At 42.1% G+C, this 21,907-nt stretch overlaps 1 protein-coding gene across 1 annotated transcript in view; it reads left to right on the forward strand.

Moving 5' to 3' along the window:
* The window catches only part of ZNF827 (zinc finger protein 827), an 87,882-nt gene extending 70,761 nt beyond the window's left edge, over positions 1-17,121 (forward strand). The window contains exons 9-14 of the mRNA XM_026866958.1: positions 5,459-5,596; positions 7,107-7,278; positions 8,766-8,932; positions 11,935-12,126; positions 12,218-12,395; positions 15,260-17,121. Of these exons, the coding sequence (XP_026722759.1) occupies positions 5,459-5,596; positions 7,107-7,278; positions 8,766-8,932; positions 11,935-12,126; positions 12,218-12,395; positions 15,260-16,067 (1,655 nt within the window). The 3' untranslated portion in view covers positions 16,068-17,121. The remainder of the gene's footprint in view (positions 1-5,458; positions 5,597-7,106; positions 7,279-8,765; positions 8,933-11,934; positions 12,127-12,217; positions 12,396-15,259) is intronic.
* The last annotated feature ends 4,786 nt before the right edge of the window (positions 17,122-21,907 follow it).

A 21,907-nucleotide genomic window follows, 5' to 3' on the forward strand; every position in this document is an offset into this window, starting at 1 on the left:
AGATACCTTAGATAAGTTGCAAGACATATCTTACTCGGGAACTACAGTGTCTGGAAGGATTCCACCGTTTATTTTAACTGACTTACTAGAAATAAGAATTCTGGTGCTACAAGTAAAACCTTCATGAAAATAAGTTGGGAAGGGAGTAAGATATATAGGATTTGGAGCACTGAAATTTCATATAAATATATTTTTGAGCTTGTGAGCCTTTCGCAGGCTTTTGGCAAACAAGCTTGCAGCAGAGCCTTAATTACACATTTCACAAAAAGAGTTCTCAATTTTTAAATACAGTGTGCTTGCCAGAGGTGATAGATGCACATGTAAATGGAAGGCTCCAAAGCAATAAAATTCATCTTTGATGATGAGAACACTGCAGAAAGTAGGAAGACATTATAATAGCATAGATGAATGCAGACAGAAGAAAGACAGACAATTTCTTTGTCCAAGTAAATGTTTTTAAGGCAGTGTTTGCATGATTGCCTGACCTGAATACCTTGTTTCTGAAAAAAATCACTTCTTGAACTTTTTCTCTTTTAGATCCAACAAAATAGAAATAACCTTACAAATGGAAAAAGCTTTTGAGACATTCATATAGAGTTGCATACAGTATATTTACCTTTTGGGTAAATGTGTGGTATTCAAAAGATTGCAAAGGACAGGCTGGCAGTAACGAAAAGTTGCCTGATGACTGTTTAAATGTCCTTTCATAGCAAAATGAGGTGCCTTGCTGTGGGACATCTGCATTACTGGTAGAGCTCACAGAAACCAGGTTACCTTTTCCAGCACTGTTTCTCAGTCAGTTTATTCATTTTCTGGTTTGGTGGAATTTTTTTAGATGCATTCTCCTATAGGAGCTTCATTCTGCATCTCGCACTCTTCGCATCAAGTTTTATCCCCTGGATATGAAGAGGGAGGTACTGCACGCTTCCTTTCCTCTTTTTCTGTATTGGCTATCATCTACCTTTTCCCAATTCACCTCCTGTTCTGAGTTTGGCCATCTCTTCCTCTTAGCTCTCAGCCTCACCCTGAGTGGCTATTCTGTCACCAGATCCTCTAGACATCTAACTTGTTTTCTTCAGAGATTGGTTAAAAATAGTCTAACCACCACTGTGTATTTTTTTCCTTCACAGGATTTCTGTTCGTTTCATTTTCAAAATTACTTACCTGATTTCCTTTGACCATCTGTGTGGTGTCAAACTGTCTGAATAACCCGAAGTATAAATATGACATACACTTCCAGAAGAATGGAGAGATAATAAATTTTGACCTTCCTTGTTAAGACTCATCAGCACCTCTCACTTCCACCCCTTTAAGGAATACTTACTGCAAAGGGCAATCTATTTAATTTATATCTGTAGGATTCCATGTGACCATAAGGATCTGCCCTTGTGGATTTTGTTGCTTCTGAGGTATATGGAGGTGTGAAGATGAAACAGAGAAGCACCTCTTTAAGAGAGTTACAGGATGTGTGAGCAGACACTAAACCAGCAAAGGTTATAAATATGAATTTGTTTTCTTTAGATGACACTTTAGCATACTTTTTGTTTTCTTAACATTGTCTTTTTCAGTTAAATAGTGGTTTCATTCTTTCTGTTATTAGTACAAAGATAGGAAAGTAGGCATGGCAGTGAACTATATATTAAAACATAATGTAGTATTGTGAAGCAGTAACTGAAAAATACGTACGCTAAGTAAAAGAAAATGAGTAATCAAAGTACCACGTATTAGAGTCCAAAGCCAGTCCCCAGGGAACTTTCTGTGCGTGACAGCTACTAGCAGGCATGGGGGCTGCTTTGGTGACTCTGGACAGTTACTCAGGTCACACTTTGTTCTCTTCTTCAGTTACAGCCTAAACCAGATATGGTATACTTTCTCAGCATTTCTTGACAAAAGTCAGGCCAAAGACTTTTTTCAGCAAGGGTGGTTAATGCACTCTCCATATTGATATTACCAGTTTGAGGATAAGAGAAGAAACATTATAAACTAATTGTGAAAACTGAAAATACATACATGTTCAGAATTATGCCCAACAGTTAGAGGAAAGGGGTAAATAGTAACTCTCTCAAGCTGCTGGGCTTTGTTTACCAGAAATTAATCTATTTGGAGGAGCAAGAGCAGGGACAGAACAGTATTTCTGCAGTTGATGTCCAACTTATCCTCACCTCAGGGAAAATACAGATGGTGACAGCCCTTATAGTTTCTAACCCTATCTTCTATGATCAGCTTTACACAGCTAGTTGTTACAAAGTTGACTTGGGGTTAGCAGGGAAATGATACCAGGTGACGCAGAAGGGCAGGAAAGGCATCCATAAAGATGTATTTCGCTAAACTTCATTAAGGTTTAAGTTTTACATTTACATAAAATTTTTAACTCTTAAGACTTCTATGCAAAATTATTTCAAAATAGTTTTATTACTAGCCTGTAATATACTGAGTCGTAATATTTCTATGACTTTTTCATGATGTACTGAAGAACTTGGAGGCCTTCTGTTTGACTATGCATTTTTTGTTTTAAACTCCAGAACCCATAATGCAGTCTATTACTTCTGTAATAATTTCGATATTATTTTATCATGTATGCTTTTCTAACAGAAGTTTTAGAATTTGCTTTGGACTATACATTTAAAGCAGAAATCATGTATCAAGTCCTTTTTTTTTTTCTTTTTTTTTTTTTCTTCATTTTAGTGTAGGGATGTCATGGTGAAAAATGGCTTTCTGTGGGACATCTCTCACAGCGGTGATTTATTATTTAACATTATCTGGTCTCAGTCCATCTTCTTCCTGGCCACTGTGTAAGGTATTCTTGATCGGTAGCAATGCTGACTGTCTTGGTAGAGTGCTTTGAGATACACAGAGAACACTGTGTACAAACCAATGCTATGGTCTCAGAGTCATTTGACTCGTACTCACTTTTCAGAAAACACCGTTCCCTGGCCTTAATTAGAGACAGCCCCAGGATTGAATGTGGGTGTTGATTCACCTGATTCTTTGGGTCACTTGTGAAATCAGTTGCTGCGTATGTTCTGGGAAGATTCTGGACCACTGTGTGGACACAGAGCTCGTTTCCAGGCTGCAGAAAAGCTGCCCAGGAGGTAAGCTGGGTGGAAGTAGGGGGTCTCCCTTGGAGCTGAGAAATCTTCCACGAAGTGCTGAGGGTCCTGTTGCAACAGAGACCAACTCTGGTTTGCCATGAACAAGCTAAAAAGTTTGTTGAATAGAAAAAGCGCTTTGCTACGGAGAGAAGATTCAGTCAAAAGAGAAGAAAGAAGTACTGTAGTTTGGACTCCAGGAATCAATCTTTAAATTAAATAGAAGTACTTTTCAAAATACCTACAGTATCCTCTTTTGCATCAATGGAGAATATGCAGCTGCTTTTGCAAGGGACTAGCTTTCACTAGCCGATATTTTTGTATCTTCTATGAGCTTCCCAGAACTGATAGCTGTATGTCCACATAGGGAAGAGGATATTCTATTTCTTTTTCTTAAGAGATAAAAGAGGGGTGATGACTAATGCTGAAGTGAATTGTTAAGAGACTTGTTTACTTAATTGAGCCTGCTTGTTTCGTATATGTCCCAATTAATTCATTTTTGTTGTGACCATATTGAAGCAGCCTACACCCTTGTGACCTTCTCTTATAATTATTACCATACTCCTCTTTTGATTATGTACTCAAAAAGCTCTGCTAAAATATCTGTAGCATTAGTACAGAGTCAGATTTTTCCATTGTTTTGAACTCAGGGATAGTAACAAAAAGGGTATTTCTTTATTGCAGTTCTTGGAGGTTATGGGTCACTTACAGCCCTTAGGGGATGGGGGGGTGTATTCCTTTTTAATTTCACAGAATGACTATTTTGAATAGGCAGAACTTGTTCTCTAACTAGAAATTCTTCTAAGAAAAATGTGTTGTTGGGTGGTAGCACTCAGAGGTGCTCCGTCATTCCTCTGGTGTGGTGAATATTGTAACATATTACAGAATCACAGGACAAAGGAACAAGCAGCTGAAAAGGGGCTGGCAAATATGACCATCCCTAAACTTGCTGAGATTGCTGTGTGGAATCTCGGCCCCAAACGAGATTAGTGCCCCAAGCACTTAATTCCTCAGTGCTTCAGCAGATGAAGATTGTGCTGGATTGTGCTGTCCTCTACAATAGTAATTTACACTCTATAAGATGTTTCTGTACTCCTGTCCTCAGCTCCTCTGTCTCTGTTTACCTGAAAATCCCAGTCAAATGGTTTTCCTCCGTCACAATATGCACACATGCCCTGGTGGAGCTAGTTCTGGGCAGCAATCCCACAGGCAGCATTGGTTTAGAAAAAGGTGCTCTGAGTGTTGCATCTCCTTTCCAGTAGAAATAGAAGGTTTTTTACCAGACGTAAGCCTTAAACCAAGCCCCCTCACCACTGGCTACTGTGTTTGGAAAGCTGCCGAGTACCCTTTCAGTTTTGTGCACCTCTTACAACAGCAGTTCCATCTCCTCAGACAACAGGACCCTTGCAGAGAGCAAGGGTCACTGATACTGTTTCTCTTATTGAGCTAAGTAGTATCATTGCTATCCCCAGTCTTCATCGGCTCTCTGCTCCCTTCTGTCCAGATCAAAACTGGCCATGCTTTTAACTTCTTGAACACTGTGTACCTTTATTTCTTTTCCTCGTTCCCAGTCCTTTTCTCTCTACTTTCTTCCACAGTGCCTTCCTGTCTGTGTTTTGTGCTCTCTAGAGTTTCTTTTTTTTGTATGGCAGACTCTCTCTGTTCCTGAAACAATTAAAAACACTGCTTCAAAGATAATGGCATGCTCTGGGTCTCAGCTTTTCAGTGGATGGCCCTCTAAGCTGCTGGGGGTCTTGATGCCTGAGGACAGCACGTGCTGGGTAGAGCTTACTCCGGATGCCACCCCCTCATTGGTGTGTTGTGTCCTCTTGGTTTAACGTTTGTCTGAGCCATCTTCTGTTCTCCTTCAATGTAAGCCTGCTCATGAAGCAAAAAATTCTGCATCAGTAGAAGAGAAAAGGTTTGGAAACCTTTCTTTAGCAATGAGTAATAGTCCAGTGTAAAACAGACCACCATCTGAGACCACACGTTCTTCATGCACCAGGTGAAGGTGGGTGAGTGAAAAAGCCAAAGGAGTGGTCTCTCCGCAAAAACAGAGGTTAATCCTTCGCCCTGCTTACTCTTGACTTGCTCTCTTTACATAATCTGGTTTAACTCTTTGACTATGTCTGGAGCAATTTAACTAAGTGTTCTGCTTTAGAGTATGTATGAGAGGTGCTGTATGAAAGATTAATTCCCTTTCCATCACTGGGAGTTTTCTTTTTACATGGACTCATCTGCCAAGATCACACAGCATGCAGCCGAGTTGTTGCATTTTATACGACACCTACAGGACTCTACTGAATGAAATCTGCAAGTCTTCAGAGTTCTTAAAATATGACTCTCTGTTCATGTGGTTTTTGGCGTAGAAACAGAAAAGCTGGGGCTGGAGGTGGGAAATGGATTGCCATCTTGGAAGTTTAATGACCAGCTCTTTCCCTGTGACGTGTGTGGAAAAGTGTTTGGTCGACAGCAGACTCTGTCCCGGCATCTCTCGCTGCACACAGGTAAGCCGATGCTTTGTGGTTGGTTGGTTGGTTGGTACAGCGCTGAGGAAATCTGTGGTTTGTCAGGGTTTCTTTAAATGGAAGGGAGAAGAAGGTAAATGGAAGAGTGTGTGAGCCATCCTCAGCTCCCTGCACTTAGACCAGAGTCAGGATCGGGAGTTAACAAACATTTTATTTCTTTACAGCCTACTTTACATGTTTTTACAAAATATGTAAACTCAAGTTTGCCCAGGTTCCAGTAGACCAGGCTGTAGATAGCAACTGGTTAACCAAGCCTGTTAATGGAGTTCTGAAGAGAAGGTCCAGCCTTTCTTACATTAACCTGAGGAGCTTCTTAAAGGTCACTGAACAACAAAAGATTTGGCCTTGGTGTTTCAGATCCAGTGAAACTGAAAGGATTCAATACCTGTCATTCATTTTTGCTCTCATCATCTAGTTCTTGTGGGAGGAACAGGGGCTGTTCTACCCCATTCCAGCCTCCTTAAAGTGATCAGCTTCCAGTCAACTGAGACTACCGGAGTTTTGATATGGAAGATGCACCTTGTCAGCCTGCTGAAGTGCACTGTACAAAATAAGACTTAAAAGCACAAATTTCTGATGCAGTGCTGAAAAATATGTTGATGTAATGCCAGTGTGTGTTATACCATCTAGTAGAGCCAAGCAGACGAGCTTCACATGCTCTGTTCCATGGAGTTGTGGGGTTTTCTTAGTCGGAAGCTGCTCTACTGAATGCCTTGCCCCTAGCACTTGTAGCATTATATTTCAAATCTAGAGCAGCAGCTCCTCAGAGGGAAAGGTTGTAAAAGCTGATGTAATGTTTGGTTATTTTAATCAACTCTTTGCAAAATAAAGGCCGGCATGTATAAAAAATGTGCCACCAGGATTTAGACACATTTAATTTAAAATAAAATCACTCTTATTTAAAATTGTTTAAGTTGTGAAGCATATCAGAGACTCATGATGAATTTATTTAATTTCTTCAACTGTGCTTTGAGTGAGTGTTTTTCATTCATTTGTGTTTGGAACTGGCCTAATGATACAGCATTCCCTTTCCTCCCCACCCTCAGATTTTAATACAAAATCATCAACCATCAACTCTCTGCAAGTGATCACATGGGCAACTTCAAGAATAACTGGACCCCAAAATCAAATAAAAGATGCTAGGTAAAGGAAGTAGTTGTAGATTACTGACCTGTTTCTCTACTGGCTCTGCTGCAGCTCTCAGAGCAGCAGTTGCCCCAGTTTTCCAGTTTATAAAGATTTGTATTATCTGGCTACAAATGGTAGAGCAAGTTAAAAAAACTAGCCCTAAACTACCTCCAAATTAGGGTTTTTTCTGAGTAATTGCTGTGAACTCCTATAAGTTTCCAAAATGTCGAGCTTCTGAAGTACCTCATTCTGAAAGCTGCTTGGAGAAACCCAGAGGAATGCATACTTGGTTATTGCCAGCTTTAAAAATAGCTTGCTTGAAAATGAAGTGTACATTTAAGGTTTTCTGTTTCTTTTTCAGAAGAGAGAAAATACAAATGCCACTTGTGCCCCTATGCTGCTAAGTGCCGTGCTAATCTGAACCAGCACCTGACCGTCCATTCTGTGAAGCTGGTGAGTACAGACACTGAGGACATTGTCAGCGCTGTCACTTCTGAAGGCAGCGATGGAAAGAAGCACCCTTATTACTACAGGTGAGGACCCAGGCAAGGGCTGTGCACCAGACGCTGCAATCTGAATGTCTTACCTGCCTGCTAAGGGCGGATTACAGGGCCACCCTTCTGGTGCTGCAGGGTGGAACTGCGATGAAAGTATTTGTCTTGCCCATATCTGACTCAGGCTAAGCAGCAGAACCCAGCTGGCTGCCTCGTGCTGTTTGACTTGGCTAGCCATTGGGAAAGACTCCGGGCTTTGGTGTGGCGTTGGTTTTTTTAAACGGCTTTTGTGAGGCAGATGGCCTCTTGGAAGCCTCCTGAACGTTTTGGGTTTTTTTCAGCGTTCGTGTAAGTTTTGCGTTTGGAAGCATCCCACGGTGTACACAGATTCACGACAGATCTAAAGCACTGTGTTTCCAGTTGCCTCTAACAGCTCCATTGTTTTCAGACAAATCTATGAAATCAAACAGTAAAGCCTAATAAGAATTGTATGGAAATACATATTTCCTCCATTTTCTAGAGGTGTCTACATTCGGTAACCAACATGATGAAAGAAAGAAAACCTTCAGGAGGATTTGCCTGAAATGTTAAAAGGAATTGCCCAGATAAAATGGATATTTGGACATTCTCCTTGTTGTGTGCGCTGTGGTGCGCTCTGCAAACTGTGATGTGCACTCTAGTGGCCAAGCAGATTACCAAATCACTCTTACTTTTAGTCAGAGTGCCAAGAGCAGATTTAATTACAAAATCATAGAAGTAAGAAATAAATTGAGACCTGCTGGATTAGATTATCTAGTTCATCCCCCTGGGAAAGCAAAATAGTTCCCTAGAGTATACACCTTCTAAAATGTTTGGGGCTTGTTTTAAATGTTAATGCCCTGATCAAAGCAAGAGGAGGACTCTGCAAAGAAAGTTAAATTAAAGGGTCCTTTCCATCTCAGTATCACTCTGTTTATGCACTGGCCGTGAAATCTGTGTCCCTGCTAATTATTTGCATAGCTGATGGCTGCTGTTTTCCAGTCAAGCATAAGAAATGTTTGAACCCATTTTTACTTGCTTACACTGAAACTGCCAGGCAGTTTTGCACAAGATCCCAGTTTGGCATGGGAACCATTCCAGGGCTTGAAAATAACTCCTGGAGTGTGCAGCAAGCTCTCCGTTTGTCAGTGTATCAGCTGTACTAAACATCTTGGCAAAGCTGCAATGCCTCTTATTGCCCAAAGGAATCAGCTAGGTGATGCGCAGCATCTGGAATCTGTAGTTTTTAATTAACTTTATGATTATTTAGCGTCATTATAGCATGTACAGGATTGTTGCATTGTGCCTGCCCTTAATCACATTGGCATGGCCATCAGCTGAAAGGCAGTTCAGCAGACAAAAGAATTTTGCAGTGAACATTCAACAGTGAGGAAGAGACGAAATCTGTGCAGTGAGTTTTTTCTTGCAAATTCAGGGAAAGGCAATATGCTTCTGTTTGTGGTTTGGTTTTTAATGTTTCTTACTCTTGAATTCCCTTCTGCCTGCAGCTGTCATGTGTGCGGGTTTGAGACGGAGATGAATGTCCAGTTTGTCAGTCATATGTCCCTCCATGTGGATAAAGAGCAGTGGATGTTCTCCATTTGCTGCACAGCGTGCGATTTTGTCACTATGGAGGAGGCAGATATGAAGGCTCATGTCAACAGCAAGCACACAGGTGATGATCCCGCTCTCCCAGCTGCAGTGATCTCTCTCTTCCTTGCTTTTTAGGTGCAACCTTCACACTTCCCATTAGCACTCTACTTTCACTGAAATGCTTGCTAATTAAGGCCTGATCTCAAAGCTGAAGTGAATTGGACTCCAGCCAGGCAAATAATCTGTAGTGTAGATCAATTTTCAAGCTTAGCGAAATAAATGAAGGACTACTTAGCCCTTCTACTTCCTATTCCCCTTATCCCCCAAATCCCCTCCCCCTGTTGAAGTCAGCATACTTCATTTGTTTTTCTGACTGGTTTACTATTTCATCAAAATCCTGGTTTGACTTCAGCAATGATAAGGTGACTTTGAGTGCTAATTGTGCATACCCGGCTGTAAGTTTGAAACACATAAGACGTTGAGCTTTGCTCTTTGGTGTGTTTGCCTCCACGGTCTATCCGTTTGGAATTTCACGCTGATGTTTAGTTGACACTGCGATTCAGCAATACCATAAATGTAACTTTATATTAAATAACAGAACAAGTCATGTGTTCTCTCCCTGGTTCTGTTCACTTAATAGCCAAAGATAAGAGCAGTAGCAGTTTTCAAACAAGCTCCATATGCTTAGGCCAACTAATGAAGTCTGGCATAATTTAAGGAGAAGAAAAATACAATCCTTTTAATTAATTTCTCTTATAACACCAGGCAGAAGCATTTTGCTGCCACAAACTACCAACAGTTGTGTTGACAACACTGAACCTGAATTGCATCCAGCACAGTTTTTTCCATTGCTAAATTGCTTTTCCTGTCCTACCTGGAATAAGATTGGGAAAACAGGGAGTGGTGGAGAAGGAGAAGGGAGAGAAGAATGCAGTTGTTTTGCTTACAGATACAGAAGTTAAATGTAACTACAGAAATACAGACTCCTGAAAAACTCTCACGGGATTTTTATGCCAGCATAGCTCACAGCACTACTCCCTGCTGTCTGAGGTGTTTGCATCTAACTCCACTTCATACATAGGAAGTCAAGGCAGATGAGTAACCCCACCCGCAGCCATGTGAAAAGCTTGCATCGGAGCTCAAAACTGAGCTGCGCTCTACTGTATCTTCCTATCATGGCTAAAAGGTTGGAGCTGCTCTTGTCTTTTAAAGAAAGACAAAAACCCCCTTGTTCTTCCTTCACCCTGTCAAACTGAGCCATTCAGCTGGTGATTCAGCCAAATGCTTACACATATGGCAAAATACAGAGAGTAAAAAATAGAATTAATTTTCTGGGTCACTTGACTCCAGTCCCTTATCCTGTGATGTTACCAAGTCATAAAAAGGCCTGTTTGTAAGGATGTTGGCTTGTGTCTTCAAACACGTATAATTGTTGTAAAGCAACTACTTCTACAGACAGGCAGCTGCAGATTTTCCTCCGTTAAAGATTAGGGACCTTTTTAAAATTTCCAGCATGTGTCTTACTGATAATCAGAATACACATACGTTGCTCTTGTGCCAGAACTGTCCTTTATCTGAAACAGCAGTCCACCTCTCGCTCCCTCCACCTTCCTTCCCTCCTGCCACAGTATTTATTCCCTTGGTATATTTATGGAGAGCAACCCTCTCCCCTCTAAATGTACATCGAGCCTTTTCTTATATGAAACACAGTTTTCTCACTGTACCAATCCCTCGATGCATATGTTCTTGTTAGAACCCCTGCTCTCAACATACACAATCACAGCTGTACATGGTGAAAATGAAATAAGTAGTGGTGGCAGTGTAAAATAGCAGCAGCTACTGGGAACAGCTCACACAATAACTTTCTGTGATCATATTTACCTTCCTCGAAGGCTCCCCTGCACTGATTGCTTATATTCATCCCATGTTCTGCTCAAATTCTTCTTTTGTTTTCCTTGACTGTTCCCAACTTAAGCACTCCTCATTGTAGCAGAAATTCTTGTTCCTGGCCCTTCAGGTCATAACCTTGTACTCTGTACTATTAAATTTCATTCCATTTCTATTACTGTGGTCCCCAAGGTCAGTGAATCTTTCTGTACGATATCCCAGTCATCCTCCCTATTGACAGCTTGGGTCATCAGATTTCATTAGTGCATTCCTACATTTTTATCTTAGACTTAAAGGTGCCACTCATCAGTTTAAAGCTAGGCACATAGGTACTGGTGTTCGCAGAGCCCTTGATCAGGGGACTTTATCACAGAGAGAATATGAAGTTTTAGTAAAGTCTCTTTTTAACACAGCTCTGATTAAACCCATACGTGGGTGGGAGGTAATAATGTGCCCATCCTTGCCTCGTTACCTCATGGCGATTCTCATGTGAGAAGGCTCATTCTTGTCATTTCTAGTGTGCGATAGAGTTTGGGACTTGAACTTCATACATTTATTGCATACATAAGGAAACTCAGCTTTAGAACCAGCTAAATAATGGGGGGGGGTGTGGGGGTGTGTGTGTGTGTGTGTTTAATTATTTTCAGTAAGAACTCCTAATAGAAACAGATAAACCTTGAGACCAAGCCGTTATCTCTTACAGTCATTACTGAGAATGCTCCTCAGTGCAGTGAGTGAGATTATTCTTCCTCCCACATTTACCCATTGGACCCACATAAATAGAAAGGTGGGAGAAGTTTAGCTTGGACCATAGGCACTTTTGGTTGCAACGTCACAAACCTACAGAAGCTCTGTTTCCTTTCTAAGTGACAAGTTCTTCATTGGTTTTTGAACTCTGAGCTAATCAATGTGTTTTCTTGGGATTTTTTTCGGCCTGATAAAGAGGTTGAGTTGCATGCTTCCTTCCCACTACCATTACAGAGACTCAATTCTAGGATAAACTGAGAGATGTGTTGTTGTAAACTCTAATAAAAAGGAGGGAGGTGCGACTGATTTCTTAACAAATCAATTCATTTCAGACTTGTTATAAGCATGTATAAATTAACTTTAAATATTTTTCCTGAAATTTAAAGCAGGTTCATAGAGATTCTGTCTAACGTGCTGTACTAGTTACTGTTCTTTATTCCTGTTTTTCAGCTGAAGAGAGGAAGACACCCAGTGAATCTAACAGTCCATCTTCATCTTCGCTGTCAGCATTGAGTGACTCTGCCAACAGCAAAGAAGATGCAGATATAACCCCAAAAAGCAAGGGTTCAAACAACCTGCTAGTCATTTCTGTAGTGCCTGGTAGTCAGACCTCCGTGAACACTGAAGAGAAGTCAGAGAAAGGTAAAACGCTGTTAAACATACATAAACTGTCACCTTCTGTGCAGTTGATCTGGCCACGATGTAAGGAATTATTTCCTATTTTTTCTTTCAGGCTTTGAGTGTGTTTTTTGTAACTTCGTCTGCAAAACAAAAAACATGTTTGAGCGCCATCTGCAAATCCACCTGATCACACGGATGTTCGAGTGTGATGTGTGCCACAAGTTCATGAAGACACCTGAACAATTACTGGAGCACAAGAAATGCCACACTGTCCCCACCGGTGGGCTCAAGTAAGGAAAGCAAGTACACAAACTTTTACTGTGTTAAGCACCTCTAATATTGTGAGGATAGGACAAAAGGAAGGCAATTAGAAGGGGGTAGTTAAATGTCTGAGAATGGAGATTTGGGGCTTCCTGTTATTTTGATGACCCAAGCCTAGCCCTTTAGTGTAGGCTTGCATCGTTAAGGCAGATCGATAACCGAGCAGCAGGTGTAGTGTCTGCTGGTCTCAGAGCTGTAACCAACTATGGTCCTTTCCCCTTTCAAGTCAAATAGGAGACAGTGTGTGATGGCTCTTACAGACAATAAGGCAGCACAACACAGAGGTGTTGGCAAACACCTCAAGGCATCAGAGAAAAAGCCAGCACGCATTACAGGCTCTATCCTGCACCTGGCTCAAAGAAACTAAACCCTGTACAGTCCCTGAAACTAGGTACGAAGTTAAAACCTTAAAGGTTATTACCTTTGTAGACTCTAATGCAAAGTCAGTCCTCTCCAAGAACTAATAACTTTGATGCTTTCTGCTTTGGTTTGCATGCCCCAGAATGATCACTGTTGTATAAATTCACATCTAACAAGTAATATACTCTTTTAAAAATACTCATTTTTTTTAAAAAAAAAAAAGCACTTTGGCTAAGGTGGTGCCCTTTGAGGTCTCTTGGTGCAGAGCAGTGTTTCTAAGGAATGAGTGTGCCCTTATGTCAAAGTCGGGCCCATGAGGGAAGGCATGACTGCTTGGCTTGCACTCTGTAGGCAGGCAGTGTGACGCTACCCAAGAGCCCTGGTCTCTGTTTGTTCCAGCTGCTGCAGGAAAAGAGGCTGGAACCACTGCGAGCCCAGCTGGGGTTCAGCACAGGACTCCCTGCTTCTGTTGCTCTTGCTAAGCAAACATGGTTTTTGTGCCCTGTAACTGTCAGGTGACGAGCACGCCACATTTCGTGTTACCACGAGGAGCTCCACCAGTTTGCACTGCAGCTTTTGAAAACTAGTTTTGTTTGCCAGGCCGCATCTGGTCTCCAGCTCAGTAGTTCCATGAACTGGGATCTGTGATCACTTGAGATGTGATGACTGAGTCTGGGAAGATGACCAGACTGAGAAACAAGTAGTGTGCCAGACGGCTGGATGTCTGTCTTGGACATACAGACCAGTTGTCTAATGCGTTTTGGGTTTAAGCTGCACAGAATCTGTTCTATTTACCAAGGAAAAACCATGACCTATGACTCAGGCCTTCCTGACAGAACAGGCTTCTCAGTCTACATAAGTTCTTTCTGCCCAGCTCAATAATTAGGTACCTTGAAAGCTGCACCTAAGAAAAAGCTGTTTGTGTTTTTTTTAAAGGCATCCAGAAGAGCCTGAAGAGATCTAAGTAAATTGTATTTTTCTGTCTCCTGTTTGCTATGGGGGAAGAGGCAAAAAAACCCAACCATGATTCTTCCAGCTCCAGGTCAAATCTGAGATTCTAATCCAGAGAGCTTGCAGCCCAGGAGAGGTATGTGTGCACAGACAGCCGAGTCCTCTGTTGCAACAGAGCTAATCACATTAGCAGCCTCAACACCAGGCTCCCTCTCTGGATCAGAGCACTTGATGTGCATCAGGAAAAGCATCCGGATGTTGTACTCTCTGTTTGTCCTCCTGTATCCTCCTGTGTTCAAAAATCTCTCGCTTAGCAGGTAGATTGTTAAACCTGAATGTGCAACCAGTTGCAGCAAGGGAAAACACAGAGAGAGATAGAGGTTCTCTGTTTAGAAGCTATCTGAAATGCTAGAACACGACTGGCAGACCTGCTAACCTGTGAAAGCAGATCAGCAGCAAGTGGAGACATCTGTAAGGCAGTAGCCAGGTGCCATAGTTGTGTCTTTTTATCTAGATCTGCTCCCTTAGCTCACCAGTTAGGTCTGGACGGGAGCATGCTTTGTTCAGTACGGCAGAGATCCCTGGCAGGTACCTGTCCTCACCAGCTTCCTGTCAGCTACATAACGCAAAAGCGGCAGGTGTGTTTTGGGTTTGTTGGCATCCAGGCTTGTTCAGCTCAGGCTTCCTTCCAAGCTTTCAAGATTTCCCTCCTCCAGCCTTCTCAGACCTTCCTGGTCCAGGAACCAGGGGTGAGGCCCTTTGCCACATCCCCCCGGCTCCAGACACTTGTTGCTGTGAGTAAGCAGAACCCACATCCTGTTCCCACAAAGGAACAACTCCTGCTGTGGCAGAGGCGGCTGTAGGCAAACGCTGCCAACCACCCCTCTCCTTGAGCACAGTTAGCTCGTCTCCCAGCACTGGGAATCCCTAAAAGTCCTCCTAACAAACTGGCTTTCAGCTGCTCCTAGCAGGCTACCCAGCAAGCTTATTGTTCGAGGTCACGTAGAAGAAATATCCTAAGCTTTTGGTGTACATGTGGTATTACAAGTTTATTCCATCTTTACTTAAACAGCTGCTTTCATACTCATCTGTAAACACTCACTTTAAACCACTTCTTAATGGAAAAAATGGCCAGAGTGACTTCGTGCAATCACTAGGAATGTCATTACACAAAGTACCTGTGAATCAGTCACGCACTCTGCACTACCCGGCCTGCTTTGCAGAATCTTCCCCATCAAGGTAAGCCAGAAGATTAAAGGGATGCTCCTTCAGAGTGAATCAGTGTTTTCCTAGGAACGCGTGAGCTCTACTGCCATTAAACGGGCAAACCTCCTTGAAGTAGAGACGTGTCAAGGTAAACCAGGTGTTCAAAAGAGACTTCACAGGGAGGACTAAGTGCCTTTTTCTCTGCTTTAGTAGATCAGAGAGGGGTTGAGTGACAGGGTTAAACCAGGAATGCAGGTCTTCAAGCTGAGTGACTTCTCTTTTCTGTGTCCCTGCCCTTTCCTTGCTGTGTTGCCAGGTGCCCATTCTGCATCTACTCCACTAACCGCCCCGCGGCGATGGAGTGCCACCTGAAGACTCACTACAAGATGGAGTACAAGTGCCGGATCTGCCAGACAGTGAAAGCAAATCAGCTGGAGCTGGAGATGCACATCCGAGAGCACCGCCTTGGCAACCATTACAAGTGTGACCAGTGTGGCTACCTGTCCAAGACCGCCAACAAGCTGATCGAACACGTGCGTGTCCACACTGGTGAGCGCCCTTTTCACTGTGACCAGTGCAGCTACAGCTGCAAACGCAAAGACAATCTCAACTTGCACAAGAAACTGAAGCATGCTCCACGTCAGACTTTCAGCTGCGACGAGTGCCTGTTCAAGACTACCCACCCTTTTGTCTTCAGCCGCCATGTGAAGAAGCACCAGAATGGGGACTGCTCTGAAGAGGAGAAGAAGGGCCAGTATTCAGCCTCCAAGGAAGCCAGTCCACTCCTACCAGTGAACAGCTCCAGAAACCTCCTGTCACCCCTCTCCGTTATGTCTGCCTCCCAGGCTCTGCAAACAGTGGCTCTGTCAGCTGCGCAGGGCAGCGGAGCAGAGCCAAACTTGGCAGTGAAAGCTTTGGCCATCAATGGCACTTCCCTGTGCTTTGACAAATACTGGAACTCAGAGTTTGCCCACCTTATTCCTTTAACAATGTTTTTCCCCAAAAACCACTATGATCTCACATTCCATCCACCCAGACCTCAGACTGCACCGGGAGGTGCCTCTTCACCTAAACACTCCTTCCTTGCCTACCTTGGACTAACAGAAAGGGCAGAAACTGTCTGAGGGCAGTTATATTCTGTACCAAAAATACCCCAGCAAACCCAGCAGGTATACATTGCTGCAAAACGTAGACCGAAGAGGTAACAAACACTTGTACTATATCATTAGTAAGATTTAGAAAATGGCTCTGTGTGTATACTTATTGCATTGACATGAAAGCTGCTTTATTAAATCTTCAAGAGGTGACCTACTGCATACTTCTACCTTCAGAGGCATGTTTCCAGTACTCTTATCTAAGAAACTATTTTGTCTTGTTAAGCTGAAAAAGAGTGTCCTTAACAGCAATCAGCACTTGTAAGATTACATATTGATGCATTTTATTTTTGGGGCTTTGTGTGCGTGGGGGTGTGTGAAAGAGAGTCTGCCTGTAGCGTGCCATGACGTTGCTTTTGCACATCCCTTGTATTGGCTTATTTAATTACTCTTCTTTTCCCTTCTTCACACACTTGCTCCTTCCCTCCATCTCCCCCTGAACTGTAGGGTTGTGGTTCAGGGTGGATTGGTACATTATTTCAGTACTGTTTGCAGCTTCCTTTACTTGTTTGATGCCTTGTACTCAGTTGTCAAGGTTTGAGGTTTTGGGGTAGAACTGATGAGGAAAAAGTTGCTTTCAGCACTGCGGGATGAGAGTATGACAGTGAGAAGCGTGTATATGTACACACACACGTGTGTGTGCAGTCTACACACCCACACAGCAGGCCCAACTCTTAACTGTTACCCAGGTGTAACCAACACCTGCATCTGGGCCATAGCAGACATCTTTTGTTTTAAAAGGGCATATAAATATTATATATATATATATATATAAATATTATATATATATATACACATACTGTATTATGCAGTGGTTACCTTTTAGTTTGCAGGAACAACTTGTATAACTAGAATTCTATGGTGGAAAAAAAAAAATCCAACAAGGGGATTTAAAAAAAGGGTATGGCTAAATTCTGGGTATAAATACTCAGACTAAAAAAAAAAAAAAAAAAAAAGCAGTTTTGCACAGTGCTTTAGTCTTGCACTAGTTTGTTTCTCACTTGCAAAAAAAAAAAAAAAAAAATCTGTGGGCTGAAGGTAAGAAGACTGTTTATTTGAAAAGGTACCCGTAACTCCTCTGAAATATAAAGCTATAAAAATATGCTGTTTGAACCATACAGTTCTCTTTTATACCCTCAGTATTTCAATTGTACGTGCAAATTCTACAGTCCTATTGATACCCTCCATGTTATTAGTAATACTTGATTCCTTTCTGTTAGTGGCAGATAGAGTGTACGCTGCTAGGAAGCTAACTTTATACTTATTTAACGCTCCTACTTGTGGTCATTAAAATTACATGTTATACGTAGCACTTTATTGCAGGAAGAAGCAAATTCAGATTGGTTGTATAACCTTTGTTAATCTCAAAATGCCAAGAGTGATCTTAAATTTAAGAGAAGCTAACCGACTGTTAATTGATTTGTGTTTCTTAGACAACTTAATATCCAGGAAGAAAGATCAAGATTAAAAATATTCTGCATTAAAATTGGAAGTATGAAATACAAAACGTGTCAGAATTATCATGTGACTCACAGGAATGTTTTCTTATGGATTATTGTTTTCCATGGTGTCTCCTGGATTCGGACCTCGCTGTCTTTCACCAGATGTTGGAAACGTCTGACCTAGCTTTTGTCAGAGTCCCCTCTGACTGGCCAAGACACTGTAGGAGGTGCCCTGAGTTACATCTAATGTGCTGTCTACCTACCCTCATGCTGTCCTGAAGGAACTTCTTCTGCAGGTTGTTGGGGGAAGGGGGCATATGACAGGCCAGCTGGACCCAACCCCTTGTTCACTGACAGCACTAAAGCAACGCCCCAGTTCAGGAAGGCATTTCTGCTCCACAAGGACTCGTAGCCGTATGCACAACTAGAAACATAGCTCAATCTTCATTAGTTCTTTAATGCAGCTTGTGTGGAAATAATTTTTGATGCAAAATTTGCATCACTTAACCTATTTGCAAGATTCCTACATCTGTTTTGCACTGAGATGGCCAAACGTTCTCCACTGTCATGACCAAACTCTTCCTGTTCGGGGAGGACATCCCAATCTGTGCACTCCTGTTAACATACTGGAAGCTATTTACAAGGGTGAAATATCCAAAATAGTAGCAGGTTATCCTTTGGAATTATTAATTAAAAGACAGAGAAGTCCCACCATTTTGTTTACATTCCAGCAGACGGTTTTGGTTCTAGCGAGTATGGAGCAGTTGTGTCTGTCCAAGCAGTAAAGAAAAGCCATCTATTCCAAAGCATGGATAAACCTTCATAAACAACCTACCTAACTCAGGGCCCTGTTTGCCACGCTTTACTCCATCAGAACCCCTGGTACCTGCCCCTGGAGGACAGACTATAAAAAATTCCCAAGCATCACAATAGCATGAAAATATTTAGTCTGCATCCATAAATGATACCAGTTCTTTAAAATAAACTCAATGCGTCTATCTCTGACCCCACCATAGAAGAGCAAATACTTTCAAATCCAAAAGCTTATTTTTCAGACAGAGGTAAAGTATAGCTGTCTAGGAGGAAGAAGTAGGTATATTAGTAGGACACTTTATGTAAATCAAATGGCAGATTAAATAGGGCTGGAACTTCCAAGAATAAGCTGTCAGCATGCGAATGCCACGTGTTTGACCATGTTCCACTATACCAGTATCTCACATAGTAAAGGTTAACATACCTGGGAAATTTGTTTAGCACTTTGAAAAGGAGAAAGTAATTCTTTCTGGCAAGTTACAGAAGTACTCTCTGTAAGGAAAAGTGTGTTAGGAGGTTTTTATTTTTTTAAGAAAAAGAATACAGTATTTATCAGAGCTCATGCATATTAAAATAATTGGTTTGCAGTTCAAGGCTAAAGAAAGGAATGTTCGTCAGAGGTTCCCCCTACCGACTAATGACCAACAGTTCTGGTAAAATCCCCCCCACCATAAAGGTAATTTCATACTGGTTTTCACTATGCATTCTTTAACGAAAGTTAGCGTGTTTTTCCATTCAGTAGTTCAGTTAAAGTTCTCAGCACTTTTTTCTTTCTTTTTTTTTTTTTTTTTTTTTTACGTGTTGTATTATGTTGAAACATCATTCTGTCAAGTTTGTGTACATTAATAAAAATTTGTATTGTATAAAGCTTTTTGCATTATAAGGCTGTACAGGGTCATTTTGACAGTAACTGGTATATTCCTTTGCATCTTCTGTTGCATTGCCAATTTCTAGTGTACCCAGTTTGGAAGTACAATATACTCTAATTAAAAAGGTTGGCTATATTCTTGTTTCTTTTTGGTTTTCTTTCCTCTCTTTTTTCACTTTAAACAGATTTAGGCTTGATTTGGAGGGAGGGGGAAAGGATTCTACAAGACAAGAGGATATGAACTAAAACGGTAAGATATTATCAATGATTGAAATGGAAAGCTCTCATTACTACTACTGTTGAAGAAATACTGCATATACTCTTAGGATGGCTACAGGACTTTTCTCTCTGTGGGCTCTTACTTGTACCAGCCTGCCAGGTCAGTTCTGCAAGGGAGATAATGCCTCTGCTGAGGTGTCTGCTCAGTTGGGAGGGCGTTGGAGCTCTCCAGCCCTACCCTTCTCATCCCTGCAGTTCCAAAATCAGATCCTTAAGCAGTAGTTTGGTGAACCTGGCCTTGCTGAGGTAGCCGTAATGAAAGCAGGAGAACTCTTTCCTTGAAGAGAAGCTACGCAGTGAATAATGGAACATCGTGCATTAAAGACTGTAGTGAAAATCTGAGGGGTTTTAATGTAAAAAATATCATGTACGTGTTCTGTCAGCATTTTAGAAAAAGCTATTTCTTTTCACCAAAGATTAATTAATTCAAATGCACAGAGGCGGCTAAAGAAGGAAACCCTAAGAGCAGACAAATTCCCAAGAATCAAAGATGATACTGGCTCCACTGAACAAGGAAGTTAGGGTATTTAAACACTTAACCAAGGAAAAGGTTTAAGATGTAGGTTCAGATCTTTAGAACAAGCAGAGAAGGTACAGAGAGCGAGTCAGAGAGCACCTTGGCTGGCAGAGGGAAGGGGACACAGCTGTCCCTGACACGGTGTGCTCTGCACTACTTGGCAGGGTCTCTAGGAGGGGGCTGAGCAGAGGACTGGATTATCCCACCTGCCTAAGCAGTCAGCTAGCAGTTAAGTGCAAGTCATGGAGTTGCTCCAGCCCTTTAGTCTACTGTAAACTTTTATTTAAAAGCTCAGGCCCAATCTCAACCAAAACATCAACCGTCCTCTTGCAAACAGCTTCTCTAGCTTGACCAACACTCATACATCTGACAGAAGAAGCCTGTGTGCACCCAAATAAGAGTATGAGTGTCACATGCTGATGGGTGATAAAGTGCCATTGTTCTTTGCAGCAGGTGGCTATAACATGCCGGTAGACCTGCACAGTTTTAGTTACTTAACTCTCACTAATCTGTCTTTCTGACACATACACCAATATACATGTACGGTGATAGAAAACGTTAGCTTGTGTATTGACCCTCTCAGGACAACAAACACTGGCCTGTTTGCATTCTGCCTCTGTGTATATTTTTAATATGCCATATATGTTAAAAAAATAATAAAAGAAGTGGACATCTTTTCAAGCAGAATTATTTCCTTCTTATAATCCTACACCTGCCCCAGTCATCACAAGTCCAGCAGAACAAGGCTTAAGAGAGAGACTTTGGAAGAAAACCCCTAAAATTCTCTAACACTTGACTGGAGAGAGGCATTCTTTTGCAGCGGGTGGCATCATTTATGCAGAGCTGTGTGATAAAATACATGTTGTTTTAAAAATATGTCAGTTATGCTCCTAACAAACAGACATCTGCATTATATCATCCACCATCATATCTGCTGCTAATTGGCCGCCTTGTTGACAAGTCTCAGCAGCAAGGTTAAGTACTGGCTGTAAAAGCAATCTAGCCTCTTGCCCGAGGGGTCAGAGCTCAGGCAGACCGTGCAGGAGCCTGCAGAGCCTCGTCCCTGCTATATATTTTCTGAGAGCTAATAAAACACCAGCGCAATCACTCCTAGCCGGAGGTCTGCCAACCACCACAGTGTCTGCGGAACTGCAGTAACTGGTACGTTGCCATCTCATTCCAGAGGCGCTCAAGTAGTCTTCAAGGGAAGAGGCACCATCTTTTGCCTGAGAGTTTTAGAAATTACTACAGAAGCATCTAAAAATTCCAGAAGGGACAGGTACCCTTGGACATGGGGCAGCTGAGGCCCGAGTGGCTGGAAAAGGGATGGGGGTGGGTTTAGCACCCCGAGTTCAATGCCCCCTGAAAAGTGGGTGTCTTCAAGACAATTCATCTTGACAAAACAAATCCACCAGCTGCTTTTCAAAATCTTGGCCTAAAAATCCTGAGGTTGCAGGGAGCAGCCTAGTGCCTGACTTCCCAGGAGCGCCCACTGGCTGGAGTAGTAGCACCAAACCCGTCAGGATGGCTCAGGTGTCACACGTGTCTTGGCAAGTCTAGGCTGAGTTAACAGGTCACATCTACCCAAAGACCAGAATTTTCCTTGGCTTGTGAGCTGCTTGTGGAGCTCTTGGGAACATAATGCTATATATGCTAGGAAGCCATCCAGTTGCTAGATACCAGGCAATACCATCAGAAATGCAGCTGTTGTGCTTCCACATGCACACAACAGCTGCCTTTGACCAACCCAGCAGTGGCTATATTTACGTGTATGACTTCCTAAAGTACCCACCATTTTAAAAAAGAAAAGGAAAAAAAAAAAACACCACCAAAAAAAACCCAGAAAAAGACAATTTAGATAATTTAAACCTGGAGCTGAGCATTGAGGGGG

Source organism: Athene cunicularia, unplaced genomic scaffold (assembly GCF_003259725.1).
Source record: "Athene cunicularia isolate RWA unplaced genomic scaffold, athCun1 SCF_1, whole genome shotgun sequence".
Lineage (NCBI taxonomy): Eukaryota > Metazoa > Chordata > Aves > Strigiformes > Strigidae > Athene > Athene cunicularia.